Below are 19,949 nucleotides of genomic sequence, written 5' to 3'. Positions count from 1 at the left end.
GTGCTCCTTTCTCTTCATACCTCTATTTTCATGATGGATGTCAGTACGTTGCTAGGCAGCTGCCATGCTCAATCCACCACTCAGCACTCTGAATGCTGCAAATTAGCCCCAAATAGCTAGGAAATCACCCGTGCGCACCTGCACTGTGTTTACTATGAGCGTAGGAATAGGAGGAGTGAAATGGACAACGCAGGCAAGTTCGTAGAGCCAGGGAAATGCGTCTCTATTTCAACATAGTCAGATTGTTACATCTGTGATGAGCATGTCGGGTAGAGAAACCCCACAGAGCCCTGTGTGAAATAATCAATGCAATGGTTATGGAAGAAACTGCATCCTTATCCCATAAGAGCTAAAATTAATGAAAAATAATCTGGAGTAAAATGAAAATATACAAAAATAATCATGAAGCAAAGGTAGAACTTGTAAGTTTCTACAAATGTTGCCTATAAGCATTGTCAGTTCTTCCTAGCCCCTGAAAAACAACATATCAACACACACACACACACACACACACACACACACACACACACACACACGCACACACTAATTAATTCTACTTCACCCTTAAGCTGTTGACCTTTACTTTTATTTGTGTGGTGACCCACCGGAGCTGCCCACCACGTGTGCGTCTCCACCATCTGTTAGTGTCTTTATGCTGTAGGAACCTGCTTTCTTCTGTGTCTCTGGCATTATATGGATTCCCCAGTCCAAATCCAGCAGCCCCTTCTCAGCATGGACACACTTTAAGCTCTCTGCAACACTTAGCACTGATGACTGCGTTCCAAACTCTGCTTTCCTTTCGCTACCAGTCCCAGTCTTGCTTTCCTGTCCAGTCCCGTTCCTCCTTGCTCTTCCCTGATGGGCTGATTTTCCCTATCAGCCCTCCAATATAGAGCTCCTGCGATGTCCTGTCCTCTTTCTGTGGATTATCCAGTCCATCCTGAGGGAGGAGGAGGTTAATGGTCCGCCCCAAACATTATTTGAAGGAACTAAAATATTTCCATAATAAAAAAGGTCTTGACGTAAGAAAACCACATCTTTTCTGAGATATAATTTTGATTAAAATGTCATGCTGTATATTTGAGTATACGCAGTGAAATTATAACACATCTTGGTAACCTCCACATTTCATGGCGGAGATTCTTTTTAAAAAAATATAGTTTATTGACTTTTTACAGAGAGGAAGGGAGAGGGATAGAGAGTTAGAAACATCGATGAGAGAGAAACATTGATCAGCTGCCTCACACTCCCTACTGGGGATGTGCCCGCAACCAAGGCACATGCCCTTGACTGAAATCAAACCTAGGACTTTTCAGTCCACAGGCCGACACTCTATCCACTGAGCCGAACTGGTTAGGGCAGTGGCAGAGATTCTTGCTTGTAATAATAGGTGCTCAATAAATATTCTTGAATAGAATTAAAATGTAAGAGGTTCCAGGACTTAAATCTTCACAGTAGAATTTTCTTTGTGAATGAAGAGATGAGCTAATACTCAGGAAACAGAAACTCTTTCTAAGAAACTGCATCCCAGTTTTGTTTTTGAAGTATTAGCTTGATATAAATGCTTGGTATTTTTCTAAGGAGATACTTCTACTATTGTAGATTTTTAAAGTAGTGAGTTGAGTCACTACCAGATTTTACCTGACTTCTATGGTTACTGCATAAACTTTTTTTTTTTTGTCTCTAGGCCTGCGATGGATAGGATGTCTTCTTAAAACTAAAAAAGAAAGATGACTTCTGAAATGAGAAATATTAGTTCCTTTTCTTAGGTTCTGCTTTATAGTTCTCCATTGTTGTTAGCTTTTCTCTGCTTCAACTGCAATCTATCCCTCTTAGCGACCTCAAAATAAGTATGTCCTATGATGTGGTCCTTTCTTATAATTTCATAAGGTATCCGATGTGATGCCTGTTATTATTTTAATGTCATCATACTCCTGATACTCTTTCCATCAGGAAATCCTATTGGGTCTGCCTCCAAATATGGATAGAGTTCAAGTCCAACCAGTTTCCACTACTTCCATTGCTCCCATCCTAGGCTGCGGGAAAGCCTCCACATGGTCTCCCTGGCTCTCCACTTGCTCCACTGCCACCCGCTCTCAGCCGAGCAGCTTCAGTGATTCTTTTAATGTCAAGTGATATGACTTGTCTGCTCAAATCCCAGCTCAGAGTCAAAGCCAAAGTCCTTAGAATCAGGGGCATGATCCGAATCTTTCCCCATGTGGTTACCTTTGTGAATCCTTCTCCTCCCCCTTCTCACCTGCTCTGTTCCCGCCACCTCCTTGGTATTCCTCCTTCCCCAAACAGGCAGGCACTACCCCACTCAGGACTTCTGGACCTGGCTATTCCCCAGAGAGCGCCACCGCTTGCTTCTCATCCCTCAAATATTTGCTCTCAATGAAACTTTTCCTGCTTTAGTCTTCTTCTCTCTCACTGTGTCTGACACTCTTTCCCTTTACATTTCTATCTGCTCTATCTCTACCAGGGAATGTAAGGATTGTCATCTGTTCTGTTACCAGATGCATTCCCAGTACATATTTTGTGCTCAGTCGATATTAGTTGATTGATTAAATGAGCCCCAATGAGCCACAGGACCCCGATTCTGGACATAGAACTAGATCCCAATCATTTCCCTCATCCCAAGAGAGGATGAAACAAGAATGGGTTTGCTGGAAGAGGTAGCATTTATTTCTTACCGTCGGTTGATTTATCTTGGACACAGGGCAGATGTCAGCCTGAACACAGAGTTCTTCAGTGGATTGTGGTGTTTTTATCTTGAACAAAAGAGGCTTGGAGCGCATGGGGAGTGAGAGCTGAGAAGTCCTACCTGTGACCACACCTGTGCTCAGAACCATATAGTGCTCCAGGCTCATTATTACCATTTGGCCTCAGATGGAATTTCTGTGAGGTTATGTTTAGCACAGCATTAGACCAGGGACACCACCTACAGATGACACTCACATTCCAAAAGACGAGGTGATTTTAATTACAGTAAAATAGAGTGCCTTACCCTGTCTAAGATGACGTTTTTGTCTTTTCAGTTGAAATGTCAGAATTATACCATTTTAGGTGTCAAAAGAACAATATAAAATGAGAAAAAAGGCACCAAGGATAAGAATTTTTTTCTGACTTGTTAATATTGTATTCAGATACTTGAATTGTGTCAATTCAATTCTTGGTGATAATTAACAAAGTTCCAGAATGAAACAATTATAGGAGAATAAAAAGATAATTTGACTGATTTCATTTCATTATGTAGCTCTGGCTAAATGGTAGAGATGCAATGATTTTCCTGAGCTTGAATTGGTCTGTATTTCATTATAAGTTCTGGTTGACTCTTATTGAAGAGGTCCAGTCACCCAAAGGTCAAAGAGCAACAAATTGTTTCTGCATGTCCCATGTCCTGATGATTACTATTGGGTTTTATATTTGTTGTTTTTCATGCTCCTTTTCTATACTAGAACCATTTAGCACTGGGGGCTTGTTCGTTTCTGCCTAGACTGTAGCAATGGTGATGGAGAGATTGCCTCTGGCATTAGATTGCCCTGGGTTCAAATCCAAGATCAGTTATTTTTATCATCTGTATAAATGTCCTCAGGCTGCCTTAACAAAGTGCCACAAACTAGGTAACTTAAAAGAATAGAAATGTATTCTCTCATAGTTCTAAAGGCTGGAAGTCCAAAACAAATGTGTCAGCAGGCCACATGCCCCTCTGAGGCTCTGTGTAGAATCCCCCCTTTCCTCTTTTAGCTTCTGGTGGTGGCCTAAAATCCTTGGTGTTCTTGCCTTGCAGCTCATATCCAACCTCTGCCTCTGTCATCACTTGTCATTTTCCTCTTTTTATAAGTACACTAGAGTCCCGGTGCACGAAATTCATGAACGAAGGGGGGGGGGGACGGTATGTGTCCCTCAGCCCAGCCTGTACCCTCTCCAATCTGGGACCCCTGGAGGGATGTCCGACCGCCTGTTTAGGCCTGATCCGGATCGGGCCTAAATGGGCAGTCAGACATCCCTCTCACAATCCAGGACTGCTGGCTCCCAACCGCTTGCCTGCCTGCCTGCCTGCCTGCCTGATTGCCCTACCTGCTTCTGCCTGCCAGCCTGATCACCCCTAACCACTCCCCTGCCAACCTGATCGATGCCTAACCTCTCCCCTGCCAGCCTGATTGCCCCTAACTGCCCTCCCCTGCTGGCCTGATTGCCCCTAACTGCCCTCTCCTGCAGGCCTGGTCACCCCCAACTGCCCTCCTTTTCTGGCCTGGTCCCTCCCAACTGCCCTCCCCTGCTGGCCTGATCGCCCACAACTGCCCTCCCCTGCTGGCCATCTTGTGGCGACCATCTTGTGTCCACATGGGGGCAACCATCTTTGATCACATGGGGGTGTCCATCTTGTGTGTTGAAATGACCATCAATTTGCATATTATCTCTTTATTAGATAGGATAGTCATATTGGATAAGGGCCCACCCCTTAATGACCGCATCTTACCTTGATTACATCTGCAAAAAATCAAATTTTAAATTAGGTCACATTCCCCTGTCTTGGGGTGGTGGTGGGGGGAACAATTCAACCCATACCTATCTGTGTGAACTAGAGCAACTGACTTAATGTAAGTGATCATCAGCTTCCTCACTATCAGAAGAAGATTATCATGCAGACCTCCTATAGTGATGAGGAGCGTGTGGAGTAACATATGAAAAGCCCCTTGTACTCCTTCAGTGCCCAAGAAATGTTACTTCTCATCCCCCAAATTCCCAGCCCAATTTCCTAGCATCATTTATGTGTGCCTCCTTCATACAAAAGCAATGGAGCAGACCCCATGGAAGGTACAAAGATGACCCCTGCCCTAGCGAAGCCCACACACATTGGAGACCGATAGGAATTAAATGGTACAGTCAAGTATCTGTGTTGTATCCCGAGAAACACACATGCAGTAAGAAAGGAGAGAAGTACTTGCTAAGTGGCTTGACAAGGGCCTCATAGCAAATTTGCTTCAGAGTTGGAAGTGGAAGCTGTGTTTAGATTCCCCAACCCAGTTTCTTTCCTATTCTAACACATGGTACAATTATATTGTTTGTCATCCTTGAACCAAACATTGTGAAATAAAATCCATGTTTGCCAAAATCATCCATCCCACTGCCCTCTGCACACTTTACTCTCACATCCCAACCCTACACACACACACACACACACACACACATACACACACACACACACACACGCATACTATTCTCTTCTGCAGCAATCATAATATGGCCAGTAAAAAAATATAGCTACCAACTTCAGCACCTGCTGAGTAGGAAATCACATTCTTGCCTATTATTTAAAAAAAAAAATCCACGGAATGCTTCTGTCATCCATAGATCATCTCAGTCCACTCAGTGTGATCAAAAGGATGAGCAGGATTTTTATACCCTTGCCTCTGGCACTGTAATTTCATGTTCAGTCTCTGTTACTTGCTATTTTTACTCCCTTCGGTACCCCGAATTTGACACATGAGCAAAAATCTATACACGAAAAGGAAGGGTATTGCTAATGTTGATGTATTAATTTTATCTGAGTCAAGATTAGGAAGACTATGACAATTCTCAATCCAGGAAAAATAATAGAGAGACAGTCACTGACTTACGATGCTTTGACCTAAAATGTATTGATTTTATGATGGAGCCACACTATTTCCATTCAATAGAAATCACACTTCAGATGTTGAGTTTTGATCTTTTTCCAGGCTATCAGTATGCCCTAGACTCTCTCCTGATGCAGGAATGTGGCAGTGAGCCTCAGCTCCCAGTCAGCCACGTGATTGCGAGTACAAACCATTAACGCTCTACAATGTATTCATTGTGTGAGATGATTTTGCCCAACTGTAGGCTAATGTAAGCTTTCTGAGCACGTTTAAGGCAGGCTAGGCTAAGCCATGATGTTCCCTAGGTTACTTGTATTAAATGAATTTCAACTTCAGATATTTTTAATTTACAATCGGTTTATTGGAACATAACCTCATCATAAGTAGAGGAGCATCTGTACTGAGTTTTCGGTGACGATGCTTAGGATGTAAGAAAGGAAATAAACGTCTGCTACTGAAAAAGTCAAATAGGTATATTTTCGCAGCCTGTGTTATAGGCCAGATCCCTAGTTATTACAGCACTGGCTCGCATGCTGGGACCTCATTTCTCTACAGCACTTGCAGAAATAAAGAAATGCAAGTAAATCCGCTGTGGCTGTCAGTGGTACATGGCCACTGGTCTCAGTGCTGGCTCGGGGGAAGGGGGTAAGTAGAGATGTGTAGGCAATGTACTTCCTTCCTTAGTTGCCTTGAGGAAACTAAAACACTCATTTTAAAATAATCCAAATTTGCTGCAGCAAGCTTTAGATGAAATGCTAAGATATTCTAAACAAAATAACAGAAAAGTAGGTGATTTACCTTTTAGCACTGAGTTCCTTTAGCAGTCCCACACACAGTCCCTGTGTGTTTATGAGAACCATAAACACAAAGTAGAAGTTGATGCAATTATACAGATCTTTCCTTGTTTCTTCTGTCCATCCTCCTCCTCCCCTTCTTCCTTCTTCCCTCTCCCTCTTCCTCCTCTTCCCCTTCCTCCTCTTTCTCCTCCTCTCCCTCCTACTCTCCCCCCTCCTTTTCTTTCCTCTTCCCCTTCTTACTGGTCCTCCTCCTCCTCCTTCTTCTTCTCCTCTTCCTCCTCCTCCTCCTCCTCCTCCTCCTCCTCCTCCTCCTCCTCCTCCTCCTCGTCCTCTTCCTCCTCCTCCTCCTTCTAATGCAGTTTTACTTATATGTCGGGTTCCATACCTTAAGTGCAAAAAAATTTTATATTGATGATGTAATTTTGAAAGTAATATCTTTTTTATATAAATCCATAGAAAACTATTATATTGACATGCATTTCAGCTAGGGAATGAAAGATAATAATGTAAAGAAACTTCCAGGACATAATACAATGTCTTGCTGGAAGATTTCAAATACTCCAATATGTAATACGTGGGAAGAAAGCTGCTCTGCTTCTCAATAATAATTCTGGATGCTTTGATATTCCTTTATTATAGATTCTAAGTATGTCAAGATGCACTCTCAAATGGGAATAAAGTATGCTGGTGTTTCTTAAAAGCTTTATTTTTTAAGATCATTCTAAATATTTAAGCAAAAACTAACAGATTCTCTTCTTTTTCTTTGTTACATGGTTTGTATCACTCCGTGTTAAACATATATTAAAGGATTGAACAATATATTTGATTCATTTAAAACATCATTTTCCATGTAAAAGATGTGTTATTTCACCGTTGCCTTAAAGGCACAATGAATGGAGTCTATGGGGACACATGGAATAAAGTAAAACCCGGGACGGGGAGGTTAAGAAACAGGGTAACAAAGACAGTTCTGTTGCTCATAATCACTGGCTTGATGAATCCAGTCACCACTTTCATGTCCCTGCTGCTTTTCCCAGGTATAAGGCCTTGGTGGAGACACTCCCCGGCGAGAAGAAGAAGCTGTCTGCTGAGGAGAAATGTCGACTTGTTCTCCAGCAGTGTAAATTACAAGGCTGGCAGGTTAGTGACCTACAAGCTCCTAACATACCAGTTTAGGATTTTAAATAAGTGAGCTGAGTCATTGCGGGGAGCCACCGGAGTCTCTCTGGCAAAAACAAATCGCTTTGATGTGTTTGGCAAGGCGAGACGCCGCGTGTATTCCCTGGAAACGCATCGGTCTTTCTGACTTCCTGGTTTCAGCAGCGTGCAGCACACACACGAGGGAAGCCACAGGCTCCTGTGCGGGACTGACAAGACGTTCCTGTCGGCCCGCTCGGTTTGTCCACATTGCCGATTTAAATATCGTCAGGAAGGCTTTTTTGAAGCATCTGAAAGGAAGCAGAAGCCAGAAAAAGCAAACTGTGAGGACAGAGCAGTGATTTCGTTGGCTCCTGGCTGGTATCTCACAAGTGTTCTTCAGACCCAGACTTCCCCAGCTCGAGTCTTGTTTAGGCTCCTTTGCTCTGTTTCTCACCTACCACACACTGAAAATGCCACTGTTCCTTCAACCTCATTTCATGGCAAAATCTTCATAATTGGAAACATTTAATTATGTCCTGTGATCCTTTTCGTTGGCAGAGGCCAGGGGCCCATGGGAGGAATAGCTGGACTTGCAGAGGGAGGAATTAGCATGAAACAGAAAAACACAGAAATACTCCCCAGAAACAACGAGGCACAGTGTGGGTTTTTTTTAATACCTTAAACAAGGTCAATATGCTACCTTACTAGGATAAGGAAGAGGTTGTTTGAAACTTAGGAGTCAAGACAAGAAGGTAATATTGGAGCAATAATGGGAAACAGAATCAAGGCCAAGGCACCAGGAATTATTGGGCATTTCTAGCTATAAAACAACTCTAAGTGCTTAGGCAGCAAAGGGCATGGTGGCTAATAGTTTTGGCAAAACATAACCATTAGTGGAAAGCAGATATAAATCTCATTTAAAAAATGATAGAGAGAGCTTTCATCAGTGAAAATACATGATAATCGCTGAGGCCCCAAACAAGATCTTCACTTCAGAAATGACATGAACAGAGGGTTCAGAATTGCTGAGTGTGTCTGAGAGTGGTTCAGTCTAGGCCAACGGGTAGAGACTACTGGCTTGACATCAACACACCCATTCTTCTATGATGAAGAACTAAGAACATGGAATTTTAGCACTGATGAGTAACGATTTAATTATCTGTGCCACCCAGTCTTTTTCTTTACCATCTTTTTCCTCTTTTTTTTCTACTAATGATGGAGTTGAACTTTAAATAACAGTCTGAAGGAGGAGGCTTACACAGTCTGTAGTAATCATGGATGCACATCGTGCCTAAAGATTGCATAAAAAAGGAAGGAGGCATTACTAACACAGAATGATGTGAGCTAGTCACAACAGAGTCATAAGATGTGGGGGCCACAGATAGAACTGCATATCAAGCTTGTAGGTTAACTTAAGTCTTTTCAACTGAATCATCGCTGGAATTTTTAAGTAAGTTTTAGATAGTAGTGGTTCATGAATAAGTAACTCTAAGATATTCTTGTGGGTCTTTTCCTTTAAATAATACTCATGGATAAGAATAATTAAAAAGTAATAATGTTGAGAAAGAAGGTTGAGTTGTAGGAAAAAGGTGAGGGAGTCTGAAATAATTCTTCCACTAAGAAAGTGACTGGCAGTGACCACAATACCTGACTAGCCATCAGTTCTCTGATACACCTGTGTAGTGTATGGGGTCAGAGTGTGCAAGGGGACTGGGGGACAAACTGGCAGCCATGTCTTCATGTGCTAGGATACTTACAATTGCTGCTGAGGGCAATAATAAATTGAAACACATACCTGAACTTAGGAAAAGTTCATCAAAACAAAAAATTGGAAAAAGCTCACATTTCATTGCACTATTCCATTTCCCCTCACTCCTTACCTCCTCAAGGGAGCCTAAAAATACAGAACAAACATAAAAAAAAGAAATTTATTCATTCATTGATCATGTTTGCTTCTGTGTTACATATTAAATAGTTGATGAGACTGCTTTCTTCAGCTTCTGCAAAATGTAACCTTTCGGTTGCTTTATCATAGAGGACAAATCATTGACTTCACAGAAATAAAGCTTACTCATATGTCACTTTTCTGCTAGTCAGAGAGCAAAAGGATTTTTTAAAAAATCATTCATTTTTGACCTGGTAAGTCAGATTCCTCAGTTTGAAAACCAAAACATTTGTTTGAAATGTATCAGTAGTTGCATTTCTTACTATGACTCTCTTCTGAGTGGTTAATGGACAAGGATAAACAGGACCAACAGTGAGATCCTAACGGATGGTTAACTGTATGTGTAGCATGATTCCCAAATTGCTGAGAGTTACAGTGTGTGTTTCTGTGAAACAGGCAGTGTTAATCATTGGCTCTGAATGGTTAGCATAACTTAAATTATTCTTTTCCGTAATTTTAAAAACAATGCCAGAAGATAGAGGAGATCAGAGTGACCTTTTGCTGTGTGAACCTGTATAGAGTATTAGCTAGAAATTAAATTATCTTTACTAAAAGTATGATTCTTGTATTGTTGCTCTATTGGGTCTTGAAGATCTTATGAGATTTCTCCATTTCTCCTTGACATTAATCAGACCTTGTTCAGTAAAGCCTCTGAGTCATCAATATAGGATTCTAAGTCCATAGTTCTCACACTGTTGTAACAGAACCCCAGCATGCCCTTGCTTCAGATGAGGACATGTCTCCATCCTTCCCTTCAGTGTTGTTGGGTTTGTTTACTTCTTCGTGTGTGCTATTTATTCTTTACATAGTTGTGGCTTGGGAGTCAATATGCGAGGGAGGTAGTGGGGCTTTTTAATATTTTATAAAAAATGATTTCTCTCTTCTACAGAATGTGTGTGTGTTTTCTCCAAAAACCAACTATTCAGGGTTTTTTGCTTTATTTGACTTAAGCCGAAGAGCATCTCTATGTAGAAAAAAGAAAGTAGGTCGGGTGAACAGTAATGACCTCATTTTAAATATGAGGAAATAGAGTCTTGGAAATCAGTGTACTGATCAAAATATTAGGTGCAGTTAATATTTAGTTTCAGCGGAAAGGCCCCTTTGCTGACACCGGTATCCAGGTCTTGCCATGCTCTGTTCTTTCCACTGCATTTAACTCGATCTATATCTTTTAATGTAGCCGTCCAACGTCCTTTTATTCAGGTTACAGAACTTGAAAGACATAGCCCAGGCATCCCAGCTGAAGCTTTGATCAAAGGCACTTACATATTCCTTTATCAGCTGGAGCAGATTGCTTCTTGTAGTTGTGTGTGTGTGTGTGTGTGTGTGTGTGTGTGTGTGTGTGTGTGTGTTTAATGTTTATAATTTATCCAGTAGATGAAGGGAAAAAAAGTTGGCTGCTTCCCATTGCTGGCCAATTCTGATCAGAATCTTTTTTACCCAAACTGTCAGCCAAATGACCCTTCCCTAGCATGGCGCTTTTGGACTTTAGTTTCTAACTGCATCTTGGAAAGAAAAGGAGAAAGGGGAAAGAAAGAAAGAAAGAAAGAAAGAAAGAAAGAAAGAAAGAAAGAAAGAAAGAAAGAAAGAAAGAAAGAAAGAAAGAAAGAAAGAGAGAGAGAGAGAGAGAGAGAGAGAAAGAAAGAAAGAAAGAAAGAAAGAAAGAAAGAAAGAAAGAAAGAAAGAAAGAAAGAGAAAGAAAGAAAGAAAGAAAGAAAGAAAGAAAGAAAGAAAGAAAGAAAGAAAGAAAGAAAGAAAGAAAAGGAAAAGAAAAAGAAAAAGAAAAAGAAAAAGAAAAAGAAAAAGAAGATGGAGAAGAACTGGAATTGAGGGAAGAAGTGATTGACTTTATACAGTGTTTACTATCAAGTCTATTCCTGAGAGCTGAGACCTAGATGCTACCGATGCTACCCTGCCACCCCCAGGAAATTCTAGGGTTGAGAGAGGATTCATGGGTGGTGCTGGTTGACAGGCGAGTCAGGGTAATTTTGGTTCTAAATCACTACTTGAGCACAGATAGTTTAAGAACGGTCTTATTAAACAATTTTGGTAAATCCACCCAGTTTGCAATATGCCAGGCTTTGCTCACTACCACCTTTTTAAAAATATGTATTTATTGATTTCAGAGAGAGAGAGAGAGAGAGAGAGAGAGAGAGAGAGAGAGAAACAATCAAATCCCGGGACCCTTCAGTCTGCAGAACAGCGCTCTATCCACTGAGCCATCTTTCAATACCATCTTATAAATCATCATGTCTCTCCACCTCCTTTTAGCTCCTTCTTCTCTGCTTTATTCTTATGCTGTAGGCACGTGTTCTACAAAATTGTTGATTGTCTCTCCTGCACTAGTATGTAAGCTCCACCAGAAAGGATTTTTAGTATGTCGATTTACTTCTATATCTCCAGCACAGGGCACAGAGAAAGGTGCTCAGTAGATATGTGTGCATGTATTCTGGGCCAGTAAATGAGTCTTTGGCAACAAAAGCCTACTAAATAATATAATAGATTTCATATGGATACAGAGACATATAGGACTTTTTAAAACCCAGAATAATTCATAACAAAAACCAAACAAAGGCAATATCTAAGGAATCATGTTGAGATGATAGTTAAATGGAAGTTGGGCTTATATTCGTGTTTAGTAAATACATGTATTCATGCATTACTTCTGCAACCAAAACGGATTTTAAAATCTTGTAACTGCTACATAAATAAAAATTTAAGAAGGATATTGTATAGGGTCAAATTAATTCTTTTAAGCATTTCTGAAAAAAATCTATAGATCACACTGATTGTGTTTTGCTTTAAAACACTTTTGCTTTCAAATACTAGTAATAATTAACCATTTATATATTTTGCACCACTAGCTCTTACTTCTCAAAGGAATCCTCAGCATTCTTTTATATGATTTGAACTGGTAACCTTTTGGCAAAGTCACTGATGTCACTATTCCCTTAATATACTTGACATCACTGCTTTAACATGAGGTTGTTTTCTTTTGAAGAAAAGTTGAAGGAAAATCAGAGTGTGGGGTGGCTGGAAAGAGTCCTCTTTGGTGGTGGTTTCTTATTCACATTTATGATGAAATGACATATTTTTAAAATATGGTGGACAAGTCAGAGCTTTATCCTTATCCCAAGGCAGAATTTCATTTGTTCAAAAAGGAATGGAAGATTCTTGTAATGATTTGAGTAGACTCTACAGGACTAATTTCCAGTATTGTTTTATGTCTCACCAGATATATTTTTCTCTATGAAACAAAGAACCTGTGGATTTCTTCATTTGTGGGGTGCAAATTGAAATAGTTTGAATTAAGTCACAGTTTGAAAACGAGTTAAATTAAACCATTAGTTATTAACCTTCTACTATTTGTTTAAGTTATTCAGGTATTTTATTTATCGCAATGTATACATTTTTAGTTCAGTCCTACTTTAAGGTAACTTTGAAAATAATGCCTCCAGATCTATGTACATTTGATCAAACACTCCCCGCCCTGATTTCTTCAAGCCCTAGAAAAGTGACTGGCAGGCACGCAGGGCCATGTGGAACATGCTTGTTTTGCCATGTTATGTCATTTATGTAAAGTGAAAACTTTTGAAACTAATTCTAAGTGGAAAAATAAATGGTATAATCGGATTTTCACACGTTTTATATGAATCAACTGGTTATAGGATGATTTCTTCTGTGTTGTTATTTGAATGCTATATTCATTTTAGAGCCATCTGGAGGCATGACGAATGGAGAAACAAATCTGTCAGAGGCAGTTCACGCGATGCCAGGGGTGCCGCTTCCGAGCACAGTCACTCACAGAGCTCAGGGGAAGTCAGGATTGGGGAGCAGGCTGGCCCCTGTTTAGGAGAGCCCTCGCAGCCATCCGTTTCACTGTCTTTTAACCCAGATTCTAAAACTCTGGAGTGGGGGGAAACCTTGTGGACAAAGAAGAGTGTTCTGTGTGGTACCTTTGAACTAGATGCTACAGGAAATTATGGAAGGAGAAATTTAGGTTATAACCTTAGAGAGATTTTACATGTCCTCTAGCATTTTAACAGTGAGGAGTCAGATAAAGAAAGACTTTCGGTAACTCGTTCAAGATTATACACACAGGAAGTAAGAAATTAAATTAAAACTTCAACTTCACCTCAACTATCCATGTAATATATTTTCATGTGTATGCTTCTTTTTTCCCCCCAAATATATTTTTATTGATTTCAGAGAGGAAGGGAGAGGAAGAGATAGAAGCATCAATGATAAGATAGAATGATTGATTGGCTGCCTCTTGCGTGCCCTCTACTGGGATCGAGCCTACAACCTGGGCATGTGCCCTGACCAGGAATCAAACCGTGGCCTCCTGGTTCATAGGTCAATGCTCAACCACTGAGCCATGCCAGTTGGGCCTCATGTTCATGTTTCTATGTGTATATGTGTGTGTGTCTGAGTCAGAGAGAGAGAGAAAGTGGGAGAGAGAGAGAGAGAGAAAAAGAGAGAGAGAGAGAGAGAGAGAGAGAGAGAGAGAGAGAGAATGCTGAGACTGAAAGAAATAACAAAGGGTGCTCACAAAAGGAAAACCCCCAATTTTTGTGAAATCTATTTTTTTTCTATTTGTATTTATCCACTAACAAAAATTATAATAATTAATTTATCATCATCTTCTAATGTAATTTTCAAGGAATAGCCTAAATTTCATTGTGTCTCTGTAAAAATATATGGTCTTTGAAGGATTCATTCTTATAGTACTGAGAATTGCAAGATTAACATTTTCCCATACCATTAAATAAAATCAGTTGGATGAAAGATTTATTATTTCATTAATCTAAAATAGTACAGTAGAGAAAAGCTAATAAAAGTAAGAGCAAGAAACTGTTAAAGTTTTAAGCACTCTCCACTTTTATTTTACATATTCTAAGATAAGACAATTGTGTTAGGGCCCTTGACTCTTATTAGTACAATAAATTAATGGTTTATAAGCTTTGTTTTATTACTCAAAGAGCACTTCATAAATCAACTATAAGTACAAGCTAGAAAATAGCCTATAAAATGATTCTTTCTCATATTCCTTCTCTTTCTCTGGAATTATTAATGTTGCAAATAATAGACTAAGGATCTAAAAGTATCTCTTGGTACCATGTGCATTGTAACTGGGAATCACTATATAAATGCACATATATTTATTTATTTTTTCTCTTGTACTAAACAATTACTCACACACACATATGAACACACTTCATTATAAAAGCAGCATTCATTCTTGATAAGCAACTTGGAAAATAGGGAAAATTAAAGAAGAAAATACAGACCATTCGTAATTGAATTGATCTATCTAGAGATAACTACTCCTAATGTTTTTTGTGTATTGACTCAGTTTTTTAAAGTAATATTATAGTTGTTTGATTCTTGGTTAGTGTCTCCATTTTCACTATGAACTTTTTGTGGACAAATATTATGTCTCTTTTTTCTTATATATTGTTACATCATGTGTGTGTGTGTGTGTGTGTGTGTGAGACTAGTACATCCCTTTCAGGGTCTGGCACAGAGTAGGCACTCAACCAATATTGAATGAATGAACGAACAAACCGCCTACTTATTATCACATTTTCTCTTGGAAATACAAGTATCCATAATCAAGCCTTGTTGCCATGTATCATAGTTTCTACTTTGAAGTAATTTTATATTTTTTCTCTCAGCTTCATTACACAGAGGCACTTAACAATCTCTAAGTAAAAATTGGCCAAGCCTGTTCTTAATCCAACAAATCAATCTGATTTTCTCTAACTCCAGGTTGAATGGTTGCTTGAGACAACAGCATTTATTGAGTACCATTTATGTCCCTGAAGTTCCACAGGCAATATTAAGAAGGAATCGTGTATCCCTTTTCCACAGGGCTTACAGTCTAGTGGGGTGGGGGTGGGACCATGAATAGTAAACTAATAAATAATTACAGGTTAGGATCCATGCTGTAAGGGAACCAATAAGGACACTGACAGCAAATTAAAGTTGCCAAAGCTTATGTATGGCTGAAATGGCATCTCCAAGAGGAACGTAGGTAGGCTGATATCTGAAGGATAAGGATTCAGCCACAGGACAGGGCAGAAAGTGAGTCTGGGGGCAGGACCAGAGTGTGCCAAGACCCCAAGATGAAGGCAGCCTGAGAGAACTGATGGGAGCAGAATGGCTGGAGCACTGAGAACTGGGTAATAAGAAGAGATACCGTGCTGTATAGCAGTGGTCTCCATCTGTATTTTATTCATTATTGCCCCACTATGGAGAAAAATTGAGAGAATTACTAAGGAATTTAATACTGGGTGGGGGAAAACTTAGCTATTACAAAGGTTTGTGTCCCCTCAATAATCAATCCTCCTCATCAATATGAGTCTCTTAACTACTAAAAAAAAATGGTTTTGGCTATACCTAATCCAATTTTATTTCTTATATATCTATCTCATTTTCCTCAATTCCAGGTTTATTTAGTCCTCCAACAAGCCTTTATTAGGCACCTATTGTATGCCACAAACCTTATAATAGGTAAAGATATATTTTCCCCAGCAGGAAGCAGTTTCACCTTCTGAGGGCAGAATTACCGTGTTAAGAATGGATGTTTAGAGGCAAGCAAGGGCCAGAGCTTATGTAGTCAAACTACAAGATTCTATTTCAAGTTCAATGTGAAGCCATTAATAAGCTTTAAAGAGGGTGGTAACATGATCTGACTTATGTTTTAAATATGAAAAAAATGTATTGTTGGAGAGCAGGAATAGAGCTGGAAAACCAGTTAAGCTAATATAGTGGCCCAGTCAAGATAGAGTGATGGTCAACAGGACAAACAGCGTAGGTGAGTCAAAGAAAGGTCAAGAGATATCTTCCCAGGGGCCTTCAATAAGTAGGCCTATTAAATTGTGTTGACTCGAAGAGTGGAATCTTCTTTAAAACTAAAATATTGATACATGTCAGGAATATGCTCAAGATCTTATTAACAAGTGTGAATTTGCTGCACACAATATGTGGAGCTCTAAATAATGGAAGAGACCTGGCCTTTTAGGAGTTGAAAGCAGAAGATAATTCACAAAAATAGATGTAGATGAGTCTCAAAGCAAACAGGAACATACCACAGAATGGGTATGTGGAAAATTAGGAAAGTTATGCAAGTATATTTTAATATCTGAAAATACTCTTAAGGATGAACAACATAAGATCAGATGCCTAGGATCAAATGCTGTGAATATTCATGTTTTTAGAAGTAAAGCAAACATCAAAATACATGGGTGGCAGTGACTTGGCAGTTGCTGGTGGTGGAAGGGCTCCCGACCTAGGTGCCTACACATGCCCCAGTGAGTACAGTGGGCTGTGATTATGCTTATGTTGCTATTAATCATTTATCACATACACATTCCATGGGGCAGGTAATTATGGAGGCCATTTTGTTAAGACAAACTAAAGGAGCTCCTTAAGTGAATACGTTAACTTATCCAATACACTTTCCTCTTGATTTTGAAGCTAATCACTCTTGTTTGGGTATGGCTTGGGATTACTTTTTACAATGTGTTATGTGGGGGAAAAGATTTTTTTAAAGCGCTCTTGACCTTATCGATGTGATTTTCATAATGAAATAATATATAGGATCATATAGTGAGCAATTCACTAGTAAGCTTAAAATAGTAGTTTTTATTCATCACTGCTTGCTGTATGGGTCATACTATTCTGGGTGAGAGTAATTAATTTTTCTTAACCTGTAATTATATGTAATTCGAGCCAAACCACCTTCTTCAAATAGAAGATACAGTACTCTATTAGATGTGCATGGCTATAATTATCTTTTCTATGTTGAAGTTAAACTTCAAGAATAGTCTATTTATATAGAAGAGAACTTGTATTTTAGTATAAATGTATCCTTTGAGGATATTTAAAAGTATATTCAGAGCCTGGCTGAAAATTAGAATATTTTTATTTCATAATTTTTCAAAGTTACCATGAAAATACAAAATATGAAAATATTAATTATAAATTATACACATACAAAATAATTGTTATCCTTAGAAACTTAATGAAGGAAAGAAGCAAATGGGGGAACTATGTGAATTCAGCCTGGAGAAGGTGAATTTTAGTTAAATGGTTGCTTTACTGAACTTCTTAAGAGCGTAGGAGGTATTCTGCGTGTCCTTGTGGTCCCAGAGCCTGGCCCAGGGCCTGGCATCAGGAATGCCCATGGCAAATGTGTGATTTATGTATGGATGATGGATGAATGAAGAATGAATAGATGGATAAGACAGACACATGATAGGTTGAATGGATGGATAAATGTGAGACAAGGAAACTCAGGAAAGATAAAAGATGCAGTGTAGCTGAGAGCTATGCGAAAATGATATGAACCAGGAATGAGCCCTGACCTGCTGGCTCAGTTGGTTGGAGCATTTTCCCAATGCAACAAGGTGACAGGATTGTGGGTTCGATCCTTGGTCAGAGGACATACAGGAAGCAAGCAGTGAATGCACGGATAGCTGGAACAACCAATGGATGTTTGTCTCTGTCTGGCTAGCTGTCTCTAAAAATCAGTGAATGAAAAATTTTAAAAAATTATAAGCAGGAATGAATGAAAGAATTTTCATAGCTTGTATGTGGAAATATTGGGGTTTGGGGGGCTGGTTCTATTTGGAAGATATTACATAATAAGTACAGAAAGAGCTTTCCATGGTAAAAGTAGAAACAACAGTATTTTAAAGGAGCACAGTGACATTCTCAGATCAGCAGAAAAAACAAAACAAAAAACAAGTCTGATGGGAGAGTGATGGAGACAGCAAACCACATAAAAGAAACAGTATATTGTTCACATCTCATCAATAAAGCTATTTAAAAACTGGGAACAGATTTACATGGTAAGGCACTTTAGGAGTTACCAGGGCTTTTTTTTTTTTAATGCTAATATCATATTGAAAGAAGATGACTACTTTTAATGCAAATATATTATATATCTTATTTTTAAATGGGAAGTATTTATTAGGATAATGCTAATGTTTTTAGAGCAATAAAGATTGAAATTTTTAAAGATTAATCTTTTATCAGGAACAATGGAAATTAAGCATTTTTACAGCAAAAAAAAATAAGCATTGACAATAGATGATATCTCATTAAAATAAAATCTATGGTAATTATTAATAAAAACATCCCAATATTATAGACATAGATATGAAGTGATATTCCTAGGATAACACTGAGAACAATAGTAACATCATTCAATAAGAACTTTGTGCATATGAATGCTATAGCCCCTTGATAGTGTCTACAGAAGTTTCACATTGATTTTCTGCCCTCAGTAATATGTGGGAAGTTAAAATAACAGTAAGTAGCATCTCTTTTTAGAGGAATAAAAAGTGTTAGTCCTTCCGAGATTAATAAAGGCCATATTATGGAGAGCTTTGAATGCTAATTCCAGAAGTATGCATTTTAGTTTACAGGCAATATGGAATCATTGACTATTTCTGGAAGATTAATAAATTGGAGGCAGTGTGCAAGGGGAATTGAAGAGCAGGTAAAGAATTACAGGATGGGGTGCATTCTAGATTTTGGTTTGCAATAGTTTTATACCAAAAGTCTTTATTTCTTGAACAACATTAGATGAATTTTTAGAAAATGAATGAATTAAAGTAGTTCAAACAGGTTTAATTTTAAGATTTCATCATTTTAAATGAATTTTTGTAAATAACTGAGTTCATAGTATACCTAGTATCTATTAAAATCGGTCTTTGAAGTTCTTTCTCCATTTTATTCCATTTACTTTCATTTCCTTCACCTTAATACATATAACTTATGATCTTTATATTTCTTCAACATTATCCTAGCCCACCAAAGTATTTCATAGTCAAGTTGAATAATCAGGTAGGTATACAAATAATGACAAAATCAGGAAATCAGTGATATTATAGATACATATACAAGATACATTAATGATATAGATATGCTATTTTAATGAATTCATTATTATATGGTAAATGCTAAACTGAGGGTTCACCAAACCATCTGTGATTTAAATGATGAATTGGAGCTTATTCAGTAGATGATTTAGCCCTGGCTGGTGTGGGTCAGTGGTTGCAGGTTCAATTCCTGGTCAGGGCTCATGCCCTAGTTGTGGGCTCAATCCTCTGTCAGGGGGATTGTTGATGGATGTTTCAATCTCACATTGATGTTTCTCTCTTGCTCTTCTTCTCCCTTTCTCTCTCTCTCTCTAAAAATAAATTTAAAATATTTTTTTAAAAGTAGATGATTTAGATAAAGATATTATGTGGAAAAAAAAACAACAGAATATGTTAAGCCAGGGGAGAAAAATAAGTTCCCATTTTGGAACAGCAAGCAATATGATATAGTTTAAGAATAGATAATCAAGAATGCCCTGAAAAAGAACTATACTATAGAAAGTCTAATAAACATTTCTAAAGATTTTGAACATTATCTTGAAAACTATGACTT

At 38.7% G+C, this 19,949-nt stretch overlaps 1 protein-coding gene across 1 annotated transcript in view; it reads left to right on the top strand.

The window, feature by feature from the left end:
• MYO16 (myosin XVI) overlaps window positions 1-19,949 on the top strand; it is a gene marked incomplete at its 5' end in the record, with an annotated part of 447,953 nt that overhangs the window by 325,442 nt on the left and 102,562 nt on the right. The window contains one exon of the mRNA XM_079779480.1: window positions 7,456-7,558. Coding sequence (XP_079635606.1) covers window positions 7,456-7,558 — 103 coding nt within the window. The remainder of the gene's footprint in view (window positions 1-7,455; window positions 7,559-19,949) is intronic.

Source organism: Cnephaeus nilssonii, assembly GCF_951640355.1.
Source record: "Cnephaeus nilssonii genome assembly, chromosome: 8".
Taxonomy (NCBI): Eukaryota; Metazoa; Chordata; class Mammalia; order Chiroptera; family Vespertilionidae; genus Cnephaeus; species Cnephaeus nilssonii.
This window is presented reverse-complemented; position numbering and strand designations above follow the sequence as displayed.